Below are 27,077 nucleotides of genomic sequence, written 5' to 3' on the forward strand. Positions count from 1 at the left end.
GGTTTACCCATGTTTTGAAAACCTGCATGTGTTAATTTTGGCAAAAAACTGGGTATTAGTTATTGTGTGACTTTAGTCAATCCAAACGAACCTTTTAAAACACCAAAGACACACAATAAAAGAAACAAAATAACTTATCGAAGACACAACAGACCAGCAGCTCCTGTGTTCAGCTATTTTAAATTAAATTTTTCCTCAGTCTTGCTTTGAAGAGCGTGACACAACAGCTTCATTTTCCCGTTGAAAAATCACTGTCTGCAGTAAAAATACTCTAAACATAGTGTATACTTAACCTGATACAGAACTTTGAGGTGGGATTTGTTTAAAGTGTCTGAAATACTTTTTGTTGCCAACTCTGCCATAACAATAGATTGCTTCGCCTCAGTCTTCTTCTCCAAACTGGGGACTGCCACCTACTGTATGCAATTTACTGTCTATGGGTAATCACTCCATACAACCCCACTTAAAAAAATTCAGAACCATCCCTTTAATCTAACTCCTTTTTGACACCTCTGAGTTTCAAATTTTAACATCTACAAAAATGATTTTACAGCGAGGATTTACAATTTTTACATTTTATCAATACACCTGGAGAAACCCTGTAACATTCCCTCTGCAGCGTCTGATTGATGTCTATACAAAAAAAAAAAGAGAGCAGCTCAGTGACACGCTGGCCAGCTCTGGTCAGGGTTTAAATGTGCAGTTTTTACATTTTGTAAATATATATATTTATATTAACCATTTACAGTCCTGATTACACAACTATCTAATTAGCAAAAATGCAGGCACTTAACTTCCAAAACTTCCTTAGTGCCTATAAATAGAAAAACGCCACCCATTTACACACACATATATATATATATATAACTATATAATAGTACTTTAACATGTGAGCAGTCTCAAGCCTCTGATCAACCACAGTCCGCAGCCATAATTACAACGCTTGTTGCATATCACAGTCTGGACGTCTGGAAAAGACAAGATTTAGCAAAAAATGTCTTTATGGTTTTAACAGATGTACTGGACCACATAAATCTCTATGCAGACTGTCGCTGCCAGAGAGTTTTAGGCAACTCCTGGATCGGGAGCAAGTCACTGCATCGCTGAAAAGAAAAAAAAAAGACAGAGGACAAGGAAATAAAAGTTGTTGAATGCAAGTCAGAGGATGAAAACTGAAGACGTTTCCTCCTGCAGACAGAGGCGATGATGACATGATCACATGAACTGCACACAGTGAGTTTACAAGGTCACTTGTGTTCAGAACTGAAGAAAAAAAATCGAAATGTAAGACGGAAATCATGACTAAAAGGACAGTTTCTATGAAAATCTACTCTCTCACTCTGAATGAACCACAAGTTTGAAATGTTTCATCCCGCGTTTTGCAAGTGGAGTCACTTCATTGATCAACTTGTGGGTCAACTTGTAACAATAATGCTGAGACTGATGTGTAAAGGGAAACTCTGTTGCATAGAACAGCAATTGCAAATAAATCTAAATCTCAAAAAGCCAAAAATTTAGTTTCAGTCCCCTCCCAAAAAAGGGAATATTAATCTTCATGAATTATCTGGTTATTTATTGTTGCAGGATATTTTTTTTTTAAAAAAAAGAGCAGCAATGAGAAGCAGAACTGCTCAGTCTCTGTAGTGTAAAACTCTTTTCATCAATTAAGTTGTCTGTCTGGCACTCGATCATTGTTTTAACAAGTCTTTGAGCACAGCTCCGGCACTGGCCTCAGCTGAGACCGGCACCGGAGTGAAGGTAGGCAGAGCGTCAGAGATCGGCTTCATGAGCAGGTGACCTCCCGATCCGCCAGAGCTGGAACCAGCCAGCAGGGGCACCGCGGCAGAACGAGGAGCCAGGAAAGGATTGGACTCGCCGGGTCGCTTGGCGCCTGCTGCAGCTCCTGTGAGGAGAGTAAATCTTAATTTGGTTTGATGTGTTTAAGGATGTGAGAGAAAGAACAACGCCTCCAGTCTGACAGGGCCGATTAAGCACACGAGAGAAAGAAACATCCTGGCAGTGGTTATTCCCCGAGGGGCCGTTTACCTGCTGTGGCGGTGGAAGCAGCACCGCTGGTTCTTCTCGGAGGTGGCGCGCTCAGAGGCTTGATGTCATGGACTGGTAGCTTTGGTGCGGGCAGCGAAGGGGTTGACTCGATCTCCAGGAACTTTACAAACATCTCTGAGAAGGACTAAAACAGCAAAGGACAAGAAAGTGTGTAGCGTTGCTGAATTACTGAGACATTTTAGAAGAGAAATTCTGTTTTTACATCCTAAACAAGGAGCCCAGAAAGAAGCGTTAGCTTCAGAGCAGCATCCTGGTGAAGAATCAGCAGACAGCACATGCTCAAGACTTTTTATTTATTAAATTATTTTGTTGTTTTTGTCTAATAATGGTGAATACTTTGGTTCAAAATAAAATGTGGTAATCAATACTTATATTTAAGATGAACATGATTTTTGCTTGTCCCCCCACAGACAGCCCTAGTGGTGCATATGCGTACACTTTTGTTTTGAAGGGGACATGTTAACACATAAACTGAAATATATTTTCTAGTTATGGGAATTAACATGTTCGCTTTGCCTGTTACATTAAATGCTGTGTTTTGACAAAGTCTTTCACCATTGGTAATTATTTTTCCATTCCCTTCTGTATCTTTGTAATATCTTCTTGCTTGCTGGTGAACTACGCTCACAATTTGGCCTTTTTTAAAATCTTTTTTTTTTTGTGTGTTGCTTTCAAGCGTACCATAGCAAGGCTCTTCACTCATGAGAGACTCACGACTAGTGAGAAATACACTCAGTAGTGTAACGTAACATTGTTTCCTTCAATCTCATATGAAACTCCCTTTAATAGTCTAACTTGTAATATTTTTCTCTCATAGCTTTGCCCGGAATTGAATTTATCATGTGTTAGCATGTGTGCAAGAGAGATATTGTGAATGCTTTCTTTCTTTGATGCATTTTTTTCCATTTATTCATTTTCTGAGATTTTTTTGCAGTTGTGAGTGTGCATATCATGCACGCTTCTCTTTCCACACTGGACCTTCCCCTGGGAAATAACGCAGAGTCTGTGAACACTTTGTTACTAATTGCCTGGAAGTTACTCTGAAGCCATTTCTGGTGCCTTGTGAACACTTGCTGAAAGACAGTTCTGGGAAGATCGGTCCATTAAACAACACAAAGCAAGCCAGACAAACTGACATGAGTTCCTCTGTGTTCTGCCGTTATGATACAGAATAGAAAAAACTTTGACAAGTTTTTGCATGCAACAAGCAGAAATTAGTCTTTGGTTTCAATGTGCAAATCCTGCTATTAAAAGATATATTAACACTCGTGGATGATATCACATCTATTCAGGACACATTAAAACACAATTACACAAAAACACAATAGAAGATATATAACGAGAAAACCAAGAATTAAGGTAGAAAAATAGGTATAAAGTGCTGTGTGCTGAGTTATATAGAATACGGTATAAAATACAAACTGTGTGTAATGTGGCATTTCTTACTGAGTTGAGCCCTTGGCCGCTGGTGGGCCTCTGGGGGGTGTTTGGGACACTTTGAGCTCCTCTGCCTCCCAGCCAGTTTGACACCCATCCAGTAACACCGTGCCGTCCGTCCTCCTCTAACATCTACAGACGGGAGGGAAGGAAGTGCACAGAAATACCATTGGATTCTTAGAGGGAAAAACGTCTTCAAATCATCACAGACACCTGATATTTTATGATCAAGTGCATCAAGTAAGTTACAGTGGAAACTGCTTTCAGTGATCACGTCTGAGAGGGTCAAACTGATCACTATAAGCATTTAATTATTATCAGGAGTTGACAGATTATCCGCTTGGCCGATTATTGGGGCTGATATTTGGCATTTTGCAGATTATCTGTATTTTATTTTTATGATTGCCAATAAAATTGATGAATTAAAAAGTGCAAAGAAAGTGCCAACAAGGGAGGAACCTCAGGGAGATATTTTTATTTAGAGAGAGTGGGGCAGCTCTCTCTCTTGATTCACTTCTATTCTCTTCATGTCTGTAGTGGCGGACATACGAAAATGCCGAAAGTACAATCTGCCATTTGAGCAACGACTGGAGAGCGATAAAAGATGAACAGGGAGATCTGAGCCCTGACAAGACGGTGGGAACTTTATAAATACAAAACTGGTTAAAAATCACCAAAGTATCCCTTTAAACAACTAAAAGGATTAAGAGTGCAGGTACAGTAAATGTTACAGTCTTACAGCTCATTCAGAATGTTTTTTTAAGAGTAGAGTTTCTTCTGTTTTCAAAGAGGCGGTTGGATTATTTTAGTTTTAATTGCCCCCGGTTTCCTTTCTGCCTGCCACCACGTTCTGGAAAATTATTTTCTGGACCCACTCACTAGCTGAGCTTATACACAGGCAGTCAGATTCTTTACAGACAGCCCACACTAGAAGAAACTTAAGGCTTTATCACTATCATTAATACTCCCTAATCATCATTTGCCTGACAGGATTCAGCTGGATGGACACCATATATAGAGTGTATGGATCACAGTTTTGGGCTTAAAGAGGCAGCAGAGTTGGAGGGGGTGTACGAGCTGCTCCACTGAGGTTGATTGTGAAAAGTCGTCTGGTTTTTGTGGGACACTTGGCCGACGTGAACACAAGTTGAGTGGAAAATTGAAATAGCATTAACAGGAGATGACGGAGAGATGAAAAAAAAGAAAGAAGCGAAACAACCTCCAAAAATGGGTCTTCCGAGGAGTTGTTATCGCATTATTTGCCCCCTCACCCTGTATCTGTTTTCCCTTAGGAGTGTTGGGTAATATTCTCTGGAATTGTTGGACAGAGTCCCACTCGGCTCCTGCCAGAAGATCTGGATAAGGAAATGCTTTCTTTTTCAGGGTAGCGATCTGGGAGGATTTTTAGGAGCTGCTGGAGTTAAAAGGTAAAGAGTTATACATTGAGTTTTAGGATTTGTCTCTGCAGCACGGGTTGAACTAATTTAATATTTTGAAAGCCGATGAAGATCAGTTGTCCTACAGTCACGGTGACCTGGAACACTGACAGTGTGCAAATACTGGATTCAGGCCAGAGTTGAGCAAAAAGACTTTTGGTGCAAGTTGTTCAACAACTGTCATGTTAATTGTTTGTCCATCTCTGTCAGTGAGCTTTAAAATGCAAACTCTGGCCATCTTTTTTGTCCAGTTTCTTCATGCTGTCATGCTCTTCTTTAGTTCTAAAAAAAAAATGTATCTGCGATTCAGACAACGCAGCGAATCTCACAAACTACTAGACCCATCAGCCTAATATTTTCTGCACTTAAACTGACATCCATAGAAAAGTTTGGTCTTATTTTGAAGTGGAGCATCTGCAGATTAATTTGATAGATTACAATCGACTAAAGTTAGGCACGATATGAGATAAATAAATCACTGCTTTTGTTATCCTCGTGTCCATCTTGACTGAGATGGAGCCAGGTGGGACAGTTCTATCATCTGCAGCTTTCCACACTCTGGCTGCAAGCCCGGTTTTGTCCCATCACACCGGGAGCATTTCAGAAGTGGATCTGAAATGTGAATTTGCCTGCCCAATTTTGTAGAATTACAGATTATGTTGATCTGCCCATTTTTCCTTGAAATTTTTCATTGAAATCTATGCTTCTCCTACAATTAAGTGTTTCTTTCTATGTTAGTTTTATTGGCTGTGTTTTTCTTATTAAAGTTGCATTCAGCCTCATAATTTTATTGCATATTCTGAAACATACTTCAGCATGTCTGCTGGAATTAAAAGATTTGAGTACTACTGTTCTACTGACTGCACGTCTCTAGCTGATATCGTTAGTTCATGGTAAAAGCGCTTTTACATGTAGTGTTTCCATTGTTTTGTCCAACACCTGTACTTGTATGTGGAAAACTAGTACATATACTCTGAGTGCACAACAGAAGATACTAAAATTTTTTTCGGGGCATGTAATGTTTTTAGTAAAAAGGCAAAAAAGCATATAATTAAATGAGTCTTATACAATAATTTATCAGTGTGGTGATGTATCATGCATTCATTCCAAATAAGGAACAAAGCCAAAAACATTCCTCACTGACTGTTAACGCCAATACACTCTAATAACATTTTGTATTATTAATACAAACTGCTGCCCAAAAACATCATGTTAATAAGAGGTTGCTGAAGTAAATATTTTGAATATGAGCCCAAGATTTTCTCACCTTATCGATATCTTCTCTGGTGAGACCAAGAACACTTCCCATGAGCCTCAGCACGTCGGCACGCTTGGTTTTAGGGGTGTGGAAGTATCCCAAGAACAAGTTACGCATCAGGACTCTGGAGACAGAACAACACGAATACTAAGGCATGGCGTAATTCAAGACCTCGATCCCGATTTTATACAGCTACATGAATTATAAATATACCCTGGGTGTATTAATATCAGTATTTGTTCATGTTTATTTCTGCAGGGAAACTGAGGCATACAAGATTTAATTATAGGAGATCAAGTACTCTACAGAATGCTAGAATACATCACTTTGTCATAATTGTAGCTGTCCTGTGAAAACCATGCATCTCCAATTTTTATGAGTTATAACAGTCCTATTATTAAATTTGCGATGATGTATTTTTGCAGTAATCCACTGGGTTTTTATGCTTTATGTAAGAAATTCGATATCCCTAAATTTGGACATACAGGATTTTCTTTGCTTGAGTTTGCTGCCGTCACAGGCAACATCCTGTCTGTGTCATTACGCCTTAAAAGATGAGACTTTATCATGTTTTTTGTGCTGCAGTGGGACTTTCTACAATCCCTTGAAACTGTGGGAGAGGAAGAATGAAAACCACATGTGCTCTCAATCATAATCTCATTTAGATGAAGACAAGAATGTGAGATTGAACCCTGATAGCACTGAACTTACTTGTCTATCTTCCCCTCTGTGCTGTTCAGCAGGTTCATCAGTTTCCTCTGCGCCTCCTCCAACATCTCCTGTCTCACATCCACTGTAACACACACACACACACACACAGAGAGAGAGAGAGAGTGTTTTAATGTAATTTTCTTGTTCCTGCTGCACAAAGACCTAGTTTGTGCCTAAGTCACAGCATTAAATAGCTGGTCTCCCACAAAACAAATACCTGTCAATCTTTGAATAATAACCCAAAAAGTCATTTAGGAAGGCTTTTTATCAGATATTATTTATATTAATATTCATTAAATTATTGACATTGCAAATACAAATTACATTTTGGTAGCCTGCTAGAATAATACAATTAATGCTTTTTCACTCTGCAATAAATATGACTGAAGTGAACGACTGAAAATTTCATCTTATTAGATGATGACATTTTTTTTCATTTTAGGATATAATTTTTTCTTGAAAGAAAGATAATAAGTCTTAAAATATTTTAGCAAAATACTCATATACGCATATCAAAACATGTTTAAAATCACAGTAATATTGTATTCTGTCTGCAGTATTGTGATAATAACGTATTATGAGGGCTCTGGTGATTCCCACTCCTAATATTTCCTGGCCACATGGTCAAATATGCCCTTGCTCTTTTCATAAAACATAAGTCAAATATGGCAAACACTACTTCCTCAGTTTTGTATTCCTGCCACTACAGGCACAAAGAGTATAGAAGTGGATCAAGAGAGAGAGCAACAAGGCAGTGCTGATCAAATATGAACCAAGACTCTGTTGCTGTGTTTCCCATTTCTCACTCTTCTCTATTTCTCTCTCTTTAGCAACATATTTTAGTGCACTGTTTGGCTGTAATACGAGAGTTTGAGAACAGAAAGTGGGCGCCATGATGTTTTCTGAACTGTAAAAACATAGGCTGGAAAAATAAGATCAAAATGGTACAACTAAGCAGTGCTATATTTTAGTGCGCTGTTTAACTGCAATATTCAATAGTTTGTTTATTAGTCTGGTGCTGCACAATGCATTCTGGTAGTTTTATGTTTTCTACCTCTTGAGCAAAAGTAAATGCCACAGTCTGTTTTCTCTGGTCATTTATCACCAATTTCAACACCATTTGCATATTTCTTCTGCATAAACAACCTCGTTTTATAAATAGATCATATTTATAGCAGTGAAATAATTCTTTAAATGACCTGGGTTTTTCAAATTTTATTGGGTATTTACAAAATATCGGATTCTTTGTTCTGCAGCTTAAGTTAAGTGTTAATAAATAAGAGGCAGAAACTGGGGCTGCTTTGCACAGAGATACCAATCCTCTCACTGGTGAGACTGGGGATCAGAACTTTCTCATAGCCTCCCATCTATTAATAGACCCAATGTAAATTTTCCATCGGTGACTGTTTTATAAAGCACATATATGGCCTCATATCGGATCTGAATTAATATGCTGTCTGCACTGCCAGAGAGGGGTGAAAACAGAAACAGTCTGAGAATTTGTGGTGATGCAATGGCCAAATCTGACAGAGATAACGGTGAAATCTGCTGAGTGTGACAAAAAAATAATACAGGAGAACCTAACCCAGCTGGCGACCAGACTTTCAGTTACTCTGATAAGAACACATGCACACTAAAATAAAAACATGAGTCTGGGAGACGGATAAAAAAAAAAAGAAGTCCATGTTCAAAGGACGGCAGACACATTCCTCAACATCTTAAATAAACACTGCAGAGTGGTGCACCAGTCTTTAAACCAAGTGGACACTTAAAAGACATTTATTTCATTGTAACTTCATGAAGATGCCTTTATTTTCCAATAAAAATGGAAGGCAGACATTTATAAGGAGTTTTGTCTGACACCTTTATCACTTCTTCAAAAGACACGTGCAGAAGTTGGCAGGTGAAAACATTCAGCTGTAGCTCACCTTGTTTTTTCAGCTCTTCAAGTTGCTCCTCCTTTAGATCGAGCTGGTCGGTGAGGCGAGACGCTGACTCTAGAGCAGCGTTGGCTTCATCGAGGTTTATCTGACAGAGACAATAATCCTGTCAGTTACTATGGCTTTCGTGTGACTGCAGCTTGAGCATTCATCAAGAAAAATATCAATTGTGTTTGCTTTTTGGCCCTGCTGTTGGCGGAACATGTCGGATATGAATAAAGTGTTTTACCTGAAGGGCGGATGCTTGGTCTTCCAGCTTCTGAGCTTTTCTTTTCCACTCGTCCTTCTCCTTCTTGTGCTTCTCAAGCTCTGCTGAGTACATGGCTTTCTCTTCTGATGGGGGGGGTGATAAAATAGAAGTATTACAACAGGTTTTTATTGAATTGCAGACTACAGACTTTAAGAAGTCAAAGACAAAGACTTTAAGAACAAACAACATACAAACTTCTGTTTGTGGTATGCTGATGGATTGTGATGTGTTGGTAATATGGTGAATCTTATGTGTATTTTTTATGGTCTAAATATACTTAAACTAAAAACTACATAATGACAAGAAATAAAAGATGCCTTCACATTTTTGATAAGCATCACATAGAAAGCTGCTGAGGCCAGATAACAGACACATAAAGGGGATGAACTTTAAAGCTCCTATTCTATTCAGAAATGTGGTTTTTGAACAAGTGCTGCTGTTATTATAGATTTGATCTGCCATTACTGAAGCCTGTATGCTTTTCACTTTTTTCCTCTTTTTCCTTTTGGGACTTCTCGCTTTTTTGGAGTATTTTGCCTTCAGGTCAGACGGGAAACTGAAATTCTGCTCTCTGGACTTTTGTTTTTACTTAAGCACAACCACAACACTGTTATCCTCATCACTGCACCCCTCCTCTTTCTGCATTTCTTCTTGTTGCTCTCTGTTAGTCCTCTTCCTACAAGCGCTATTCTTAACAAACTTCCTTATAACTACTATCATGCTCTCTGAGTTTTAGAAAAACATTACTCAAGATACTACAAAACACCATTGGAATCTGCAGTCGAAGCAGTTGACTTGCCTTGCTGGAACTGCTCGAGCACCATCTGCAGGTTGGAGAGCGACACTGCATACTGGTTGACCTGCTCCTGGGAGGTTCTGAGATGTATGAGAGCCTCGTCCCTTTGCTTCACCACTCCACTCAGCTGCTCCTGCAGAGACTCCACCTGCATGCTGGCCTGTTGGCTGGAGGCAGAGGGACAGTAAGCACAAGTAAAAGGAACAATGATTTTAAATATTTATATTACTTTTAATGCAATAATCTAATTGAGATCAAGACATGACCATTACAGATCTTACTATTACAGTCCACTGTGCCAAAAGCTAAGCTAAGGTTAAGGCAAAAGAAAACCAAAAAGGAAGAAAAAAGATCTGACTCTAAAACTGTGTAGAGAAGATTTATATCTTCTCTACACAGTTTGGTTTGGAGTAAATTTGTGATCCTGATGGATCTCAGGACTGTTAAAAACTCAATGTCCTAATTTTGGGTATTAAGACAAGTGCACTGTTTGTAAATGTCCATAAACTGCAAAGCTGACATGCATTTTGTATTTTTTAGGGCATTTGTGCATTTTTTTCTTTGCCATAGAGCCACCAATAACACCTATTCTCAACTTAATGAAGCATGCTAATCCTGTACCATAATTAAACTGTGGTGACACTGTGCAGTTATATCCCTGATGATTTTACTCGTAATTTCCTCAGATTTAATACAAAACACACACAGACAGACTGTAGTTTTAACTCATGCTAACCTGGCATTCTCCACAGCACTGGAGGACGTGGCCAGCTTCTCGTCCAGCAGCGCCACCCTCCTGCGCAGTTCAGTCTCCCTGTCCTCTGCAGCGAGGGCTTCTCTTGTGTACGAGTCCTCGATCTCCAAGAGGTGATTACGCAACCTTTCCAGCTCCGTGTTGAGACGCTGTTCTTTGTCCCTCACATGCTGAAGCTGTGAAAGAAACAGAAACACTGTTAAATATTTAGAGCTATGAGAACACTACGGTAGCTTTGAATACTGAACTATTATGGTTTCTGTCCTTAAATCAATTTATGGATTTTGAAGCTTTGATCGATAGACAATTTAAAGAAGCCCTGAGAGGAGAGAAAATTATTTTTCTGATTATGATTTTTCTACTTCTCTTTTTTAAAATCTGTTGATACAAGTGTAAACTTTACAGGATAATTTAACAATGCAATATAAAATAATATATAAATATCTCCACAGTTAAAATTAAATTGAAATGGGTGAATGTCATCTTCCCCCCTACCTCTGTTTGTATTGCAGTGGTCTCCATTTGTTTTTGCTTGAGTGCCATCATCACCTGATCCCTCTCCTGCTGGAAGGCCACAGCTTTCTCCTGCATAGACTTCAGTTCATTCAGGAGCTGATTCAGCTCACCAGACTTGCCCTGCATCACAACAATCAACAGAGTCCATCAGAAAAATGATTCATTTTGGTAGAATAAATGAGAAAAGAAAACCACCTTTTCCAGTGTGAAATGATTTTGATAGTTACCGTTTTTTGTAATCAGAAGGCATGGGAATTAATCAAACCAATAGCACTAATATGTCAATATCTTAAAAACACAGATTGATACAAAACTGTACTTAATTATAGACCGTTCTCCATTAATTGCATGCAATTGGAGCTGTTCCTCTCAGTGGGTGGAGTATAAATATGATGGCCTTCTGCTGACCAGAAAGCTTATGTTATCCAAGAGGAAAGACACTGTCCCACCATCTTATTGTCAACAGATAAGAGAGGTTATGTGTTATGTCCATCTAGAGAAAATCAGATACACCATCAGAGGGTCCACCAGAATATTCTGTTCTACTTGGCGACCATTTCTTTCCTTTGTTGAAGACATGGCAGCTATCAGCATGACTGTGTGACCCATTTTTTATGTTTTTATTGTTTAACTGTTCTTATTTTTATTCAACTATTATTCTACTATTATTATTTATTCTTTTTTTCACCTCTTTTGTCTGGCTGTGAAATTATTAATGATCCAGTGGTTGGAAAAAAGGAGGTTAGGTAGGAACTTGTTTCAGATGTACCATGTTCAAGCTGTTGAGGATTTTTTGTGATATATTTGAAAAATAAAAAAGACCTTGATCAAAAAAAAAAAAACTGACCTGCTCTTTGTCCTTGAGCATTTTCTCCACTGTTGCCGACTTCTCGCTCACTGCACTCAGTTCGAACTCCTTCTCTCTCAGCAGCAGAGAAACCTGCATGTTTGTTTCCTGCAGCGCTCTGAACTCGGACTCTTTCTCTCGAGACCGGGCGGCCACCAGCTCGTTCTCCTCCTTCAGCTTCTTAACGTCCATTTCCAGAATCAGAGCTCGCTCTTTCAGGTTGGTCACAGCCTGCTTCAGCACCTCGTTGTCATTCTCGCGGTTACGTAGCGCCTCGCTGACATGGCTCAGCTGGTCGCCTTTGTTTTTGATGAGCAGGTCTTTCTCCCTCACAGACCGCTGCAGCGCCTCCAGTCTCTCTTTGACCAGCCGGACCTCCTCGGCCTGACTTCTCTGCTCACTCTCCGTTGCAGATGCTGAGTTGGAGAGTCGGTGGTTGTTCTCCTGAAGAGTCCTGATCACATTTTCCTTCTCAGCCAACTGAGTTTGCATTCGTGCAATTTGTTCCTGCAGTTTCTCACTACCTGCTGTTGGCTGGAGGCTCGGAGCATCAGCCGTGAGAGAGGGTCCACTAGACTGAGCAGCTACTTCTGGAGTCTGTGCTACGCTGTCCAGTTTACCAAGCAAGACATCTTTGGTGGTGCTGAGCTGTGTGATGGTCTGCTGGACCTGAGCAAGCTCCTGACTCAGACTTCCGAGCCTCCTTTCCTTCTGCTCGTAGCTCTGGATCAGTCCTGCGTAATCCACCGACAGCTTGGAGCTGCAGTCGCTGTCAGCGGACACCTGACTCTGCAGCTTGATCAGCTCCTCCTGCAGCTGAGCCGACTCGTGCTGCATGTTCTTCACCGTGGTGATCACCTGCTGCTTCCACTCCTCCATCTTCTTCACCTGCTGTTTCAGAGTGTCCCTCTCCTGCAGCAGCTCCTCAAACTGGTTGCTGCTGACGCCTCCGGAGCCGGCACCAGACTCTCCTCCTGAGGCCTGCAGGACGGTCACCAGAGTTTGGCACTTTTGAGTTAAAGCGTCGATCTCTATGTCTTTTTCCCTGATGATGCGAGACAAGTTCTGGATGGTCTCCTTGAACATCTCTTGGCTTCCTGAGGGGTCGCTCATGTTGGAGAGGCGCTGGTTCTCCTGCTGAAGCTTCAACAGGGCCGCCTCCTTCCCTGCCATGATGTCCATGAGGCGGTGATAGTCAGAGCGCAGCTGGCTGTTCTCTCTCGTCTTCTCGTTGAGCACGGCCAGCACTTGCTCTCTCTCCACGGCGTACGCCTGCAGCTGCTGCTGTAGGAACATGATGTCCTGGCTGTGTCCGCCACCTCCAACCATGGACACTCTGGCATGCAGCGCCTGAATCTCCAAATCCTTCTGCAGGATCAGCTGTGACAGTTTTCCCACTTCATCCCGAGACACCACCAGCTGATCCAGCTGTTTGGTGAGCGAGAGGTTCTTCTCGTTCAGCTGGCTAATCTCAGTCTCTTTCTCCTTGATGCCTTTCACCAGTCTTTCTATATCTACCTTTGATAAGTCGTGTTTTTCGTTGCCGTTCTCCTGATTCAGAGTCTGTGTCTTCTCCTCCTGCAGGATCACCTCTCCCTGCACAGATGGGGAGTTGGCACGGACTCGACTCTCACTGAGCTGATCTACAGTCTGCTGGAGGCAGGAAATCTCCTCATCTCTGGCACTGATGAGTCTGTCGTAGTTTAGTGTCGTCTGCTGATGGCGAGCGTGAGCCTGCTCAAGCTCAGTCTGCTGTGTCTGGAGGGACTGCTGTGACAGAAGGAGAGAAGCCTGCAGCTCCTCCATGGTTCTTCTTAGAGTCTGGATCTCCTCTTCCTGACCACTCCTGGAAGACTTGAGCTGTGTGATCTCAGTCTCCAGCTCTGTGATGATGTCTAAGGTCCGGGGCTCAGCCAGAGGTTGAGGTCTGCTCTGCTGATCCTTGAGCCGGTCAATCTCCTCTTTCAAATGACTATTCTCCTCCTTCATACCCCCCAACTGTTTATCCTTCTCTTCTAGGGCCTGTTTGAGAGTGTCTACTTCTTTTGTCAAGACTAAAATACGGTTCTCCATCTCTTTCTGCAAATCAGAAGCGTTTTGTTTTAAAGTGTCCATGAAGATGTCCTTCTCCTGCAGTAAATCCGTCAGCTGCTTCTGCCCTGCGACTGTGATGGAGAGCATTTCATTTGTGTCTCTGTGGTCGGACGCCAGCTGCTCTATGTCTCTTTTCAGCTGAGCTATCTCCATGTCTTTGTCCTGGTTGAGCTTGATGGCTCGCTCATGCTCCGTCTGTAAAGCGGAGGCGTCCATGGAGCGGGCGCGAGTCAACTCCTCGATGGTCTGCTGGTACTGTTTCGCCTGTTCTGTCAGCGTCCTCTCTGTCTGCCCCAGTTCACCCTCTAGTTGGGTTTTCTCCAGTTTCAGAGCTTCGATACGAGTGTCCTTCTCCAGTATTGTTCTGTTCAGAGCCGCCTGGCTTTCCTTCATCTGCTTAGTTAGTTGTTCAGCTTTACCCAGAGCCTCCTCGCTGTCCGCCTTCCACCTCCTGTTCTCCATCTTCAACTCATAGTCCTCAGACATCGTCTTCTCCTGAGAGCTCCTCATCTCATTTAATTCCCTCCTGAGGTCCGACAGTTCCCTCTCCTTCGCTGCTAGCTTCTCCTTTGTTTCCTGTGCCTCACTTCCTCCCTCTCCCCTCTGATCTAGCTCCGCTTTAGCAACAGAAAATTGCTCCTCTCGCTCCTGAAGACTCCTCTTCAGTTCTGTGATTTCTCTCCGTGCCTCCCTGCTCTGCTCCTGCGCCTGTCCCAGCTTGTCCTTCAGCTCCTTTACTGTCCGTTCCAGCTCCTGTTTGCCCATGTGCAGGTCGTTGAGGGTGAAAGCGCTCTGGCTTGTTTTCTCTTTTTGGGTCTCCAGCTCTTGCTCCACTGCCTTCTTCTGTTCTTTGGTTGTGTTCAGCTCTGCAGTCAGTCCCGCCAGTTCTGCCTCGGCCTCCTTCAGCTGTCCGGAGAGCTGCTCCTTCACGGAGATCATGTGCTATAGACAGAAAAAGTAGAAAATAGTTTGTCAACAAAGTTGTTTTTCCTTGTTGTATTTTGTTGTGATGCATTTCTAAATAAAGAAGTAGTCAGACAGGTATTACAAAATGGGAGATCCCAGCAGTCTTAAAATCACATACATTTGTGGTCATACACACATGTGAAGAGATTTTTGCAGTCTTTAGACCTACAGAAAATGTACATAGTAATGATAATAATAATGTGTATGTATATATGTACTGTATTTGTCAATATATGTGCAAATGTATGAACTTTCTTATAAAAAGTATTATCATAGAATTAAATAAAGTGGGTTAGTCGGACCTGTGTTGCTTCCTGGTTTTGCCGGTCTAGTTCATCCAGCTCAGACATAAGGGTGTCCCGTTCCTCCTCAGTGTTTCTCAGGGCCTTTTCTCTCCTCTCCAGCTCAGCCTTCAGATCCTCCACTGCCTCTGATTCAGCAGACTCAGCTGCGTTATTGCTAACTATTTGCTTCTCTGCCTGTTTTAGTTTTTCTAGCAGATTAAGCTGTGAAAAGACACAAAAAATAGAAATTACACCTCAGTTTTTTTTAAATATAATCCAATAGAGCTCAGTTATCTAGACTGTGTTCTTCTTCTTTATGTCACAATATTAACACTATTTTAGGAGCCAAGTGTAAGTAAACTCCAAAGTTGCTACTCTGGAGATTTATTTACTTGGAGTTGTGACTTTTTCTGTCTTACCAGTGACTTAACACGTTTTAAAAAAGCATCACCATGTTCCACATTGCTTCTGTATGTGAAACATGTTTACACTGAGGACATGCATACTGACACATGAAGTAACTGAATCAATAAAGATATAACAGATATTTTGCATCAGATTAACAAACCTTTTCTTGTTCTAGGACTTCCTTTTCTTGTCTTAACGTCCCAATAATTGTATTCAGTTCTAAGATGTCTGCATGCTCAACTTCTTCCTTTGGTCCCGCCTAATTGTGCAAAAAATATCATTAAACTAGGGGGTTACATCACGAAAACCTACTGCAACATGTTCAAATAAATATTTAACATGATGTATAGTTCATTATTTATATTCACACTTACCTCGGCCAGGCTTTTCAGTCCCTCTATTTCTTTTTCCGCAGCTGAAAAGTAGATTTTTTTTATTATTATGCAGCTTAATCAGGACGGAAAACAAGATATGGGTGTACTTGACAATTTTCTGTCAATGAAACACTGATTTGAGGTTATTAAAATAAAAAAAAAAAAACATCACATTTAAACAGAAAACACAATCAGCTTTAGCAAAATGAGTTTCTGACAGCACGGAGGCGCTTTCATCAACCAGTATTAGTAGCTGTAGTCTATGTGAATCAAAAATATAAAAGAACATCAGTGTACCTGCAAGGTTTTTTCTCAACACTTGGATCTCGTGCTCTAGTTGGGCTTTTTGCAGAGACTTCCCCTCCTGCTCTTGCACTCGTGTCTGCAGCTCAGTGACGGAGGCCTGCAGCCGCGTGTAGTTCTCCAGCAGCCCGTTGTTTTCTTCCTGGGCCTCGTCCTTCTCCAGCTGCAGCGAGGCCTGTTTCCTCTGTGCCTCCTCCAGACTGGCAGACAGCTCGGCCAGCTGCTTCTCCCGCTCATCTGCAGCTTCTTTCAGTGAGCTTATGGTTTTCTGCAGTTCGGGGAGATTGGAGGCGTCTGATGGAGACGTGGCTTGACCACCACCTGGAGAGAAAGGTTCAGTTTGTGTGATGTGCCCCAGTAATCTTTAAAGGAATATTTGATTGATTTATTGTGTCGTTAACACAATTTACCAAACCCTCATGGGTTTATAAGACACAAAAATTACAGTTGCAGCTGTCAAATAATTCATTTCATTACAAAGATTACAGATTATTTTACAATTTGGTCTTAAACAAAATATTCTGCCTTCTTTTCCAAGCTTGAGCAAGGAAATTTGATACAAAAAAAGTTCCCTTCCTGAAGCACAACTCAAGTTTGTCATATTCATCCAACCAAAAGAAATTGGCATAAATTGACAACATTTTAGCAAAAAAATACATCCCTCAAGTCATCATAAACGTGGCAACAAAACAAAACAAAAAATGAACCTCATTCTCAGTATAACCTGGGTCACAAAACAAACAGTGTCTGTCCTCCTCTGGAGTTTCATTAAACCTGCAAGTCTCCAGAGCTAATGGTAACGTTCCTGAACGTAACTGTGCACACAGCCATCTTTGCCCTTTGTTTAAATGCTACTTCAAATAGGGCTTCTACATTGTAACCATCCTTTATAAGACAATTAAATTACTCCTTATCTCCTGAATATCACAGAGCAATCTGTTCTGGAAAATATATGACAAGTCGTTCAAATAAAATAAAGATTTTAACTCCTTCGCCCGGTGATGACAATGTGATGTATCCCAATTAAATATCTTTTTAGTGAGTCTCTGATCAGACATCTTCATAAGTCCATACCAAAGCTGAAACATTTGACATTTATGTCCGATGTTTGGAGGTTCTCATCCCATATCTCACTGATGGCCAAAACTGAAGCGATGACCTCTTTGGTTAAATCTCTGAATTCCTATCCCTACCAAAGAAGTGAAATAAATAAATAAAATACCAAAGTTAGGCTCACCACTCTGGATCTGCTCCTCCAGCTCCTCTATCCTCTCCTCGTACTCTGCCAATTCCTCTCTATGCCGCCGTGTGATGTCAGCCATCTTCTGCCTCTGGGCGTCTTGCAGAGCCGTCAGTTCATGCTGGTGTTCGTCCACCTCACGACTCATCTCCTCACGCAGCTCCTGCTCGAAAGCAGCAATAACATCGAGGTTACTGTCTCACTGCAGAGGTCCGAACCTCATACCTTAAATCAATATCACAATTAATTGAACATTTTACTTCAATTACGATTAATGAACGATTATTTTGCTGTTTGCTCTTTTTTTGTGGTTAGTTATTTGCCCTCATAATTCACTGACACAGTTTCATGTGACCACAGTGTGTTCGAGTGTAATAAACATATGATTTATTATTATTTATTAAACTTTCCAGCATTATATTAAAATGAAAAGCTCCATCTTAAACAAACTTCAGGTAAATTTAAAAGGAAAACCTCTCCTGACTGTAGGACTCTGACTTGAACTTCTGTGCTATTAATCATTTTACTTGGGAATTAAAAACTTTTGAGTAGGCCTACTTCTCCTAAAGCTGCAAACATTCCCAGTTAAAGAAAGGGTTAAAATAAGATAATATGCTTGAGGCCCCAGGCCCCCAAAACATTACATCTGTCCCTGGTAATAATAATGAGAGCTCAGCACGAGCGGCTGGATGAGACATGGAGCGATGCGTCCTGGTGTTTATAAATAATTCATCCAAAGTCTTATTAAACCTGAAACTAACACAAAGTCGTCTGTAAAAGTCTAAAGAAGTCACTTTGCACATCTGCAAATGTGGCTGTTTCAGACACTTTGGTGCTTTGAGGAGAAGCTGCGCTCTGTTTGTCTGTCTCACTGCGCTGCTGTCGGACCGTCAGCTGTTTGATCAGTGATGATGAAACGCTGTGGCTGTCAAACACTCGGCTGTTCTACAGTCAAAGTCGTTCACTGCATTTGGTTTGCGGCACTGTTATCATCGGCTGTTCGTGTTGTCTGTTGTCAGAACATGGCTGGAATGAGTTCTAGCCACATTCTATCGACTACGTCTCACATTTCAATCAAGGAAAAGTTTTAACGCGATTGATTTGATTGATTTTATCACCCAGCACTAACTATAAAATATAAACTTATTTTGACAAAAATTAAAACTTTACCTTAATAGTTCTTTGAAGTTTGAGAATCTCTCCCTGGTCGCCGTTACCTGCTCCTGCTGCTGTCTTTGCCTGAAATAAAAAGAAAACTAGAATTACCACCTTGCAGTTGTATGCCTGCGCGTACCACTCAAGTTGCACTTACAGTTTACATCCATGTGTGTGAAAACATGGACACGTCACACACACACACACACACACACACACACACACACACACACACACACACACACACACACACACACACACACACACTGCAATAGAAAGATAAGCAACTGTGGTTTTCCAGGGGGCATGCAGACTTTGGAAATGTCAAACTGTTTCTTTAAATAGATGTCGCAGGTTCAACTCCCTCTACCAGAACTCTGTTCTGCTACATCATCAACTTCCCATCCTCATCTTTACCTGAGACATCCGCCTCCAGTGTGCCACCTCCGCCTCCAGACGCATCACTTCTGTCGACAGTCGGTTGATCTCCTGTTGCGACCATATGACGTCGCTGAGGTCCATCTCATCGCTATGGAAGCCCTGATGTGACCCCGGGGGCCGTGACAGGAAGGAGGAGGCAGAAGAGGTAGTGGTGGAGGAAGCAGTGGTGACGGGCAGCACAGCGGGACCGATGGAGGCGGACTGAGTCGACTGTTGTAGCTTCTGGACTTCTTCCTGGAGTCCGCTCTGCCGAGCTTTAAGGTGACTGATCTCCACCTGAGAGACATTAACTAATATTAAGACGCTTTTATACGAAGAACTACCATGAGCTTCACATCCACATTCTGCCTTGACAAGCTGATTTTAGAGAAATTTCAATAGAAAGGCCAGTGCACACCTGCAAAAATTATGTGGACAGGTGCATAGGAGAAAAACAACACTTGCAGGTGAAAGAAGAGGGGTCCTGCACACTCTTCTGTACTTGCAAAAAAAAAAACCATACACTGCAAGAGTATGAAAATTGAAATTGGGCCATTCTTTGTCACAAAACACAAAGCCTTTACAAAAACATCATTTTTAGAAAAGCAGTTTTGCCTTTACTTGATTAGACTTGACTGATTTTTGTGTTTTCTGACTGACTGTTTATGATTAAGATTGTTTAATTCATGCAGGTTTTTCAACACCAAGTTCGGTGTGATGCGTTACAAATCACCATTGGAGAAAATTGGTAAAAATGTTAATTTGATATTCATCTACCTTTATATACTCTAAATATATAAGGATTGAAAACACAAAAATGCATTCAATATATGCAATTAAGCATTAAAGCAAATAGAAATGTAATTTGCTGAGTGTATGTACATGATGTTGGAGAAAATTAAAGCTTAATTTTGTTGTTTTAGTTTTAAATGTTATACATTTTATAAAATAATTTTGTTTTTTTTGTGTGTGTCTTTATAAATGTTTATGTTTATTAATTTGTTTATTTTGCATCTGTGTGTGTTTATTTTTCTACTACTTAATTTGGTATCAATCATTTACATTGACAGAGCAGAACACTTTATTTCATATGCAGCAGTTTTCTATGAGCCCTGCAGGCATTTTAATCGTCAGTATTGCAGTTGATCATGTTCATTTAATTGTGGAAAGCCAAAATGTGATCAAGCTTGATATAAAATTAAATGTGCAGCCCTGTGTTTTTTACCTTGTAACGCTTGGGGGATATATTTTTGACTGATGTACCATCTAAGTGCTTTAATTATGAACACACATATACGTACATCTTTCTGTTGCAGAAGGGTTCTGTACTCTGCAGACTGAGCTTTAATCTGGATCTCTGCTGCCTCTAACTTCTCCTCGAGCTCTGCATGCAGCTTTCTTAATCTGTCGTACTGAAACAAAGAGAGAGAGAAGAAAGGAAGTCAATAACACAGAAAATATGCAGGAAATTAAAATTTTTGTTTTCCCCTTTAAAGGAAGGCAGTCAGAGCTTAGACAGATGCTAAAGGGCACTTCAGCAGGATGAGTGATTATTGACATAGAGAGAGAGAGGCTGGTGTTATCCTAAATATGTCCTATTACTAACAAATTCCATAAAAAGACCAAAGCCAACTATGTGTTGTTCCATCTCTCGAAATTTTCTGACTTCCGTACCAGGTCTGTGTCTCTCAGCTTCAAACCCATTTGTTCCCATTTCTAATTGTCTCTGAGTATTTAATCCTCACAAACATGTCACAATTATATAGTTTCATTTTTAAAAGGATAAGGTAATTTCCCTTAAACACCTGGGCACTGTAGCTTTTATTAAATGTCACTCCAAAAGGAGTTTACAGTACATTTGTTGGGGAATATTTTAGCTGCAGATTAATATACAATTGGTGCCCGAGTGAACATTTACAGCAGCAAAAAAATAGAGAGATGGCTGGTTGCTCTGTATACTGTAATCAAAGGTAGGTAAAAAACTTGAATCAGGTGCTTATGGAAAACAGGGACCAACGGGATAAACAGGAAGGAAATCCTGGCACTCCAAAGGTGTGAAAATATGGGGAAGGGGGCTTTAAAAACGGTTGTTGTATGTGGGCCGTTCCAAAAAATGGGGCGCTATAGTGCTGAGGAATAAAGGATATATCTGGCCTGGGATGGCCTGCTCTGGCGACCCGTAGGCTTACACTGGTACACTTTTAGATATAGGCAATATTTGGTCTGCTCCCACACTTTTTATCATGCAGAAAAGTACCAGAAAAGTATTCACTGCATTCTCGGGATCTCTGTATGCTCTCTTTCCCAAATGCTCAGACCAGAATAGGGAAAAGGGATTTTGGGTATTCTGCACCCTCAGCCTGGAATTTGTTGCAGAATGACTTGAAACTCAAGGAGCTGGCATCATTAAATGTTTTTAAATCTAAAATGTGAGACTTGTAAGCAGATTCTGTAGGATGTGGATGTTTTTGGCCTGCCTGATGGCACATGTGACTCCCAGAAAGTTGTCTTTTGACTCAGATAGTTTGTGGCTCTGTTTGTAACTTTGTGTTTTCACTGCTGACTGTCTGAAAAGGAGATTCTGAATCTCAGTGGGACCAACCCGGTTAAATAACAGCTAAATAAATAAATGACAATACTTGTTAGCAAATTCAATTCACTGTTGGTTTTAGATTTTTTTCACAGAATTTATGACTATAGGAAGAAACTTTCTACCAATCTCCTCGCTCACTGAGCAGGATTTTATAGCACTGATGTGATACACAATAAGCAGAGGAAATTTTTCTCCCCAGCCCCTTCCTTCGTTTTAAGTGCAGGCATTTTTTTAAGGTTGAGTGCCATACAAGCACCAGGGAGCCACACAGGAACCACTGAAGGTCAAAACCACACACGCCTGAAGCAGGAGTTTATAGGTCTTTCTCACAGGAGACAACTGAATTCAAACATGTGCAAATAATTTCAATTTCCAGGATTTTTCTGTGACATTTTTTCAGTGATGATCCAGCTGGTATGACAGACAGGGATCGCGCCATACACTTTTTAAAATAAAATAAAATTAAATTAAACTAAACTTTATTTCTAAGTATTAAGATACAGTACACAAATGTCCATACAGTAATAAATTTCATCAGGATATCACAATAAATTCACCCGTCGACACTGATTAAGTGCACAGAAGAATCTCACCTCAGATTTCTGAGTGGCAAATGCAGCCTCGACTTCAGCCAACTTGGAATTAGACACCTGCAGCTCCGTGGCGGCATCTTCAGTCACAGGGAAAACACAGCATTGAATATATCACAGCCGAGCATACAGTGACAATGTTGTGCACAAGTTGAAAGTCTTCACCAGTCACTTTTCAGTAAAAAAAAAAAGGCACTGCAGCATTAATTAAAGGAAAGCATAATCCACAAACGTAACTAACTGTTTTTCTCATGTACACTGTGAGAAAAACACAGTATTCCTGTTTCTGATAAGAAGAATTTCAAAAAGAGAATTACTATTCAGGTTCATCACGGTGGCGAACACGTGTAAGAGACACTAACTGATTATTTTTCTTCTCTATCTTAGTCACACACTCAGATCTGCTTTACCCAGCTCACATGACAAACAAACACGCACAGCTGAGCAGGCCAACATTTCTGGAGGTTTTGTCAGTTATTTGATCTACTGCACAGACTAAATTGGCTGTACGGGCAAATATAGTTCAAGTTAATGTGGTCACGTTTTGAAAATGTACTTAAAAGATGTATTTGAGGTCTGGTATGCAGAGTGCTTCACAGCTGCTCGGTGATAAGAATTCATACTTTTAGTTTTGATCAGAGCTGTGAGTTGGAGATCTGCGGTCAAAGTTCTCTTTGCGTCAGTGTGTTTTATCACTTGTTGTCTGTTTGCTCCAGAGTGATGGGACTTTTAGGTTTAACTTGCCAAATGGGATGAAGCAGTTTTTATGTCACAAAATTGTAAGGCCAGACTGAAGTCTAGACCTGGTGGAAACAACAAACCAAGCAAATTAGTGACTTGCTGTAATATAACAATCAGAATCAGGCATCAACGTTTCAAGGATAATATCACTTTAGAATTGAATCTGATCATGAAGAATGTAATCTGAGTCACCATCAGGCTGTAAGCAGCTCCACTGACAATGACTGAGAGAGTGACTGCATCGACTGAGAATGTCTGCTCCCCATTTTACACCTAAATAACTTCAAAGTCACATATATGAACACGCTTGATTTCAATACTTGTACATGTATGAAAACCTTCCACCATCATCCAGCAAAACAAAGTCTCCTAACGTGGATACATGTATTTAACATATAAAGTTTAACCAAAGTAAATGGGTCACATATAAAACTGGAAGATGATAGAAAATGCATCCTTAAAGGGACAGTTCAACCCACAAATCAAAAATGCATATTTTTTCTATCTGTTTTCCAAGTTCATCCTCACACTGTAACGTGATCCTGACAGGAAAAATAAGGACGGTGTAACAGAGCTGATTTCAGAAGCACTCTCCTCTGTATTTAACAAAGAATTATGTCTAATTCTGTTTGTTCAGTTAGCTTGAAGCACAGACGCATAATTAACTGCAAATATGTGGCCGTCCTACCTGCACATCTGCACCGCATACTGAAGACTGACACCAAAATTTAGTGCAGTGGAAAAAGAGTATTAAAAGGCTCTACAAAGTGTACATTTAACTACACTAAGTTCCCTTGGCAGTCTCAAACCTGCAGGAAACCCCAGAGGGAAAAAGTCACTCAGATTTTGAATGCTGGCATTGGCAAAGAAAAAAATGTTCTCAGTGTTGTCATGTGTACATATATCCACTCATCCACATGAGAACATTATATCTTTAAAACGTCCAAAAAAAAGCAGCAGTGTACAATCAGTTCAGTGCATCTGTTATTAGTTACATAGTTTTCTCCTTTAATTGAGACGGTACCTTGTGACTGTCTGTCACATTTTTCTCATACAGTCTGGGACATGTACACTGTTAGTCATACATCTCTGAACAGCTGATGTTTAAGCAATTCGATAACAACATTATTGTAATAAGTTAGTTTTAATAATTTTCTAAATCTACTATTACCAAGTTGCACATTGCCTTTTTTCCAACGTGCAAGAAATTGCAGTTTGCACAGAGTTCAAAAGTTTAAAATCTTGTGAAAAATGTCTGAAAGCAGCACAAGGAAAGTGATGTCTCTTCAGGTTTCAAAGGGTTAACTAAAATTGGTACACTAGAACTACAAGGAAGCTACTGCATATGTTTCGAAAATACAAAAGATGCAAAGAATGTTTTTTGTGCAATTGCTTTTAATTTTGGGAAATATTCTACAACCACAAGAAGAGATGGGCGGACTACAGACCTTGAACTTTTTTTTTTTTTACAAGAACTTAAATATGGCACCACAATAGAGGCCTTAAAATTAAAAAAATCAGTTCAGACGAACAATATTTTTGAAAATTTCACATGAACTGAACATAAGAATGCATGATAATAACGGCGAGTCATCTGTATCAGCAGATTTTGGCTTTAAAGTGAAATATCAGAATCAGCCAACATGCTGATTTCTGCCAATATGACAAACTGGGGTTTTTTTTTTAAATTTACAAAGTGAACATAGACAAAGCATCAATCCTGAGTTGAAGTATTTTTCCTATTTTTGCACAACGAATTGATATTACAAATATTAAATAGCATTGCTTTTTATGTCTTCTTGCGGGTGGGCCATCACGATAAGAATAAGCCTAATATGATGTTAATTCTACTGCAGAAGAGACCTGATGATCACTAAAATCAGGTGGGGGAAAAAAGTGGATGAATCAATACTGGTTATCCTCTAAATAAGTTTTAATGTATCAGCATATCAGATTTCTGCAAAAAATCCAACATCATGCATCCCTAACTGAAAAGGCAACATTCAGAATTTGTACTTTTTATTATCTATGTCAACTTTTTCTTTAAATTTGTTTTCTGTACATCCTGGCATGTTGTATGTGCTGTATTGTGATTATATATATAATTTATCTATTTTACACATTGTTAGGTTTTACATTTTAGCACTCTTGCATGCACTTGCATTTTGTATATGAAAGGTGCTATACAAATGATTATCATCACGTTTGACAATAAAGAATTTAAAATAGGAAGAAAAAACTGCTTACAAGTACAAACACTGATATTATCAGCATCCTGAGTTGTGAAATTCAAAAAAAAACTTGAGTGTGATGATGTGGCAACAAAAAATAAACAAAAACAAAAAAAAAAAAACAGGAACACAAACTTACCTCCTACTTCTTCGACCCCCTCCAGTAACATATCTTTGGTAAAGTTAGATATCTGCCCGGTGAAGGAGGACAGACTTCCCCCGACCTGGCCCAGAGACTGGCCGAGGCCGGAGCCGATTCCTCCCAGCCACGATGACATGTTGACGGCTAAAAACCAAACAACAACAAAGCAAGGCCGGAGAGGACCGGGGGGCTAGCCTAGCTTTGACACCAGAGGTGAAACAGCAAGCTCGGTCATCAAGTTCAACTGTTAGCTCTAAACCACAGACACGACGTTAACTTTCAAACTTAAATCCTCCGAAACAAAGTCTCTTTTGAGGCTGACGGACGCTCATTTAGCGCAGACCCTGCCGGCTAATAACAGCTGATCGTTTCCCTGAAGGAATTTGCAGGACAAGCTAAGCTAACCGTCGTTTTATCTCAGTCAAACGGCTAATTACTTAGCTGGCGGTCAAACGTTGAGGTCTGCGTCGTTTGCGGAGATTGTTAGCGGTGTTTTCAGCAGTTTTTTAGCCGGTCTAAACAACACAGCGTCCAGAAAGTGCCACCTCAACTGCTGCAGCCATATTATCTGATCGGCTGCGGCGATGGCTGCTGTCAGGTTTGACGTGGACACAGAGTACGGCAGCGGTGCATTGTGGGATACTGGAGGACCAACAATTCAAGGTGCGTTCAAGAACCCAAAAAAAAAGACAAACTACAACTGAAAGGAGCCCAAGCGACATACCAATGACACACCTTAAAACTTCAGATAATACCCATTATTATTATTATTTGCTTAAAACATGTCAGTGGGTTATATTTTATTTTTGCATTTTATGTCATGCATTCTGTGCACTAAATATTTTATATATTATATTATATTTAGATAGATAGATAGGTACTTTATTGATCCCGAGGGAAATTTATTAATAATTTATTTAAAATTATTTTATTTTATCTTACTTTTACTAATATTACCAAGTGGATTTTATCCATTTGAAGATTAAATTCTATGTATTCTATTCTGATTTAATTTTATTTTTACATGCTGGCTTTATTATGTCTTTTTGTCTTTTATGTGTTTTGATGTAAAGCACTTAGTGCATTTAATTTCTTCCTTGTAAAGCACGTTGGGCTGCATTTCTTGTATGAAAGGTGCTATACAAATAACGTTTATCATTATTATTATTATTATTATTATTATTATTATTATTATTGACCTCAACAGGTGGGACAGGCGACTATATGGGATGGGCTTTTATTTCCTTTCACACAAAAGCTGTTGCTCAGAAAAGATGGTCAATACAATCAAATTATTTCACACTTTGAAAGTACAAGAAAATAACCTGAAAATATGCTAAAAAACAAACAAACAAGAAAGTAAATAAATAAATAATGAACAAAAAGCAAGAAATAACCTGAAAAAAATCTTGAAAATAAGTATAATTCTGCTAAATGATTTTAAACACATAATTATAAATAATAATAATAATTATGAATATAGTTCACCGAACACGTGTTGAGCATGTCCATACTGACAAAAGT

At 40.0% G+C, this 27,077-nt stretch overlaps 1 protein-coding gene across 1 annotated transcript; it reads right to left on the reverse strand.

Annotated features, from left to right (window-relative positions):
* Positions 1-122: 122 nt before the first annotated feature.
* Positions 123-26,145, reverse strand: trip11 (thyroid hormone receptor interactor 11). The gene is made up of 21 exons (XM_042500093.1): positions 25,551-26,145; positions 22,443-22,519; positions 20,558-20,668; positions 19,254-19,553; positions 18,852-18,920; positions 17,679-17,844; positions 16,436-16,762; positions 16,139-16,179; positions 15,925-16,023; positions 15,375-15,578; positions 12,013-15,048; positions 11,145-11,285; positions 10,632-10,825; positions 9,899-10,062; positions 9,079-9,182; positions 8,838-8,937; positions 6,910-6,991; positions 6,208-6,322; positions 3,514-3,636; positions 2,047-2,191; positions 123-1,903 (listed from the first exon to the last, which is right to left on the reverse strand). Exons 1-21 carry the CDS (start codon positions 25,687-25,689, stop codon positions 1,689-1,691), a joined length of 5,952 nt encoding a protein of 1,983 aa, XP_042356027.1. The 5' UTR covers positions 25,690-26,145; the 3' UTR covers positions 123-1,688.
* Positions 26,146-27,077: the final 932 nt, after the last annotated feature.

This window comes from Plectropomus leopardus, chromosome 14 (genome assembly GCF_008729295.1).
Source record: "Plectropomus leopardus isolate mb chromosome 14, YSFRI_Pleo_2.0, whole genome shotgun sequence".
Taxonomy (NCBI): domain Eukaryota; kingdom Metazoa; phylum Chordata; class Actinopteri; order Perciformes; family Serranidae; genus Plectropomus; species Plectropomus leopardus.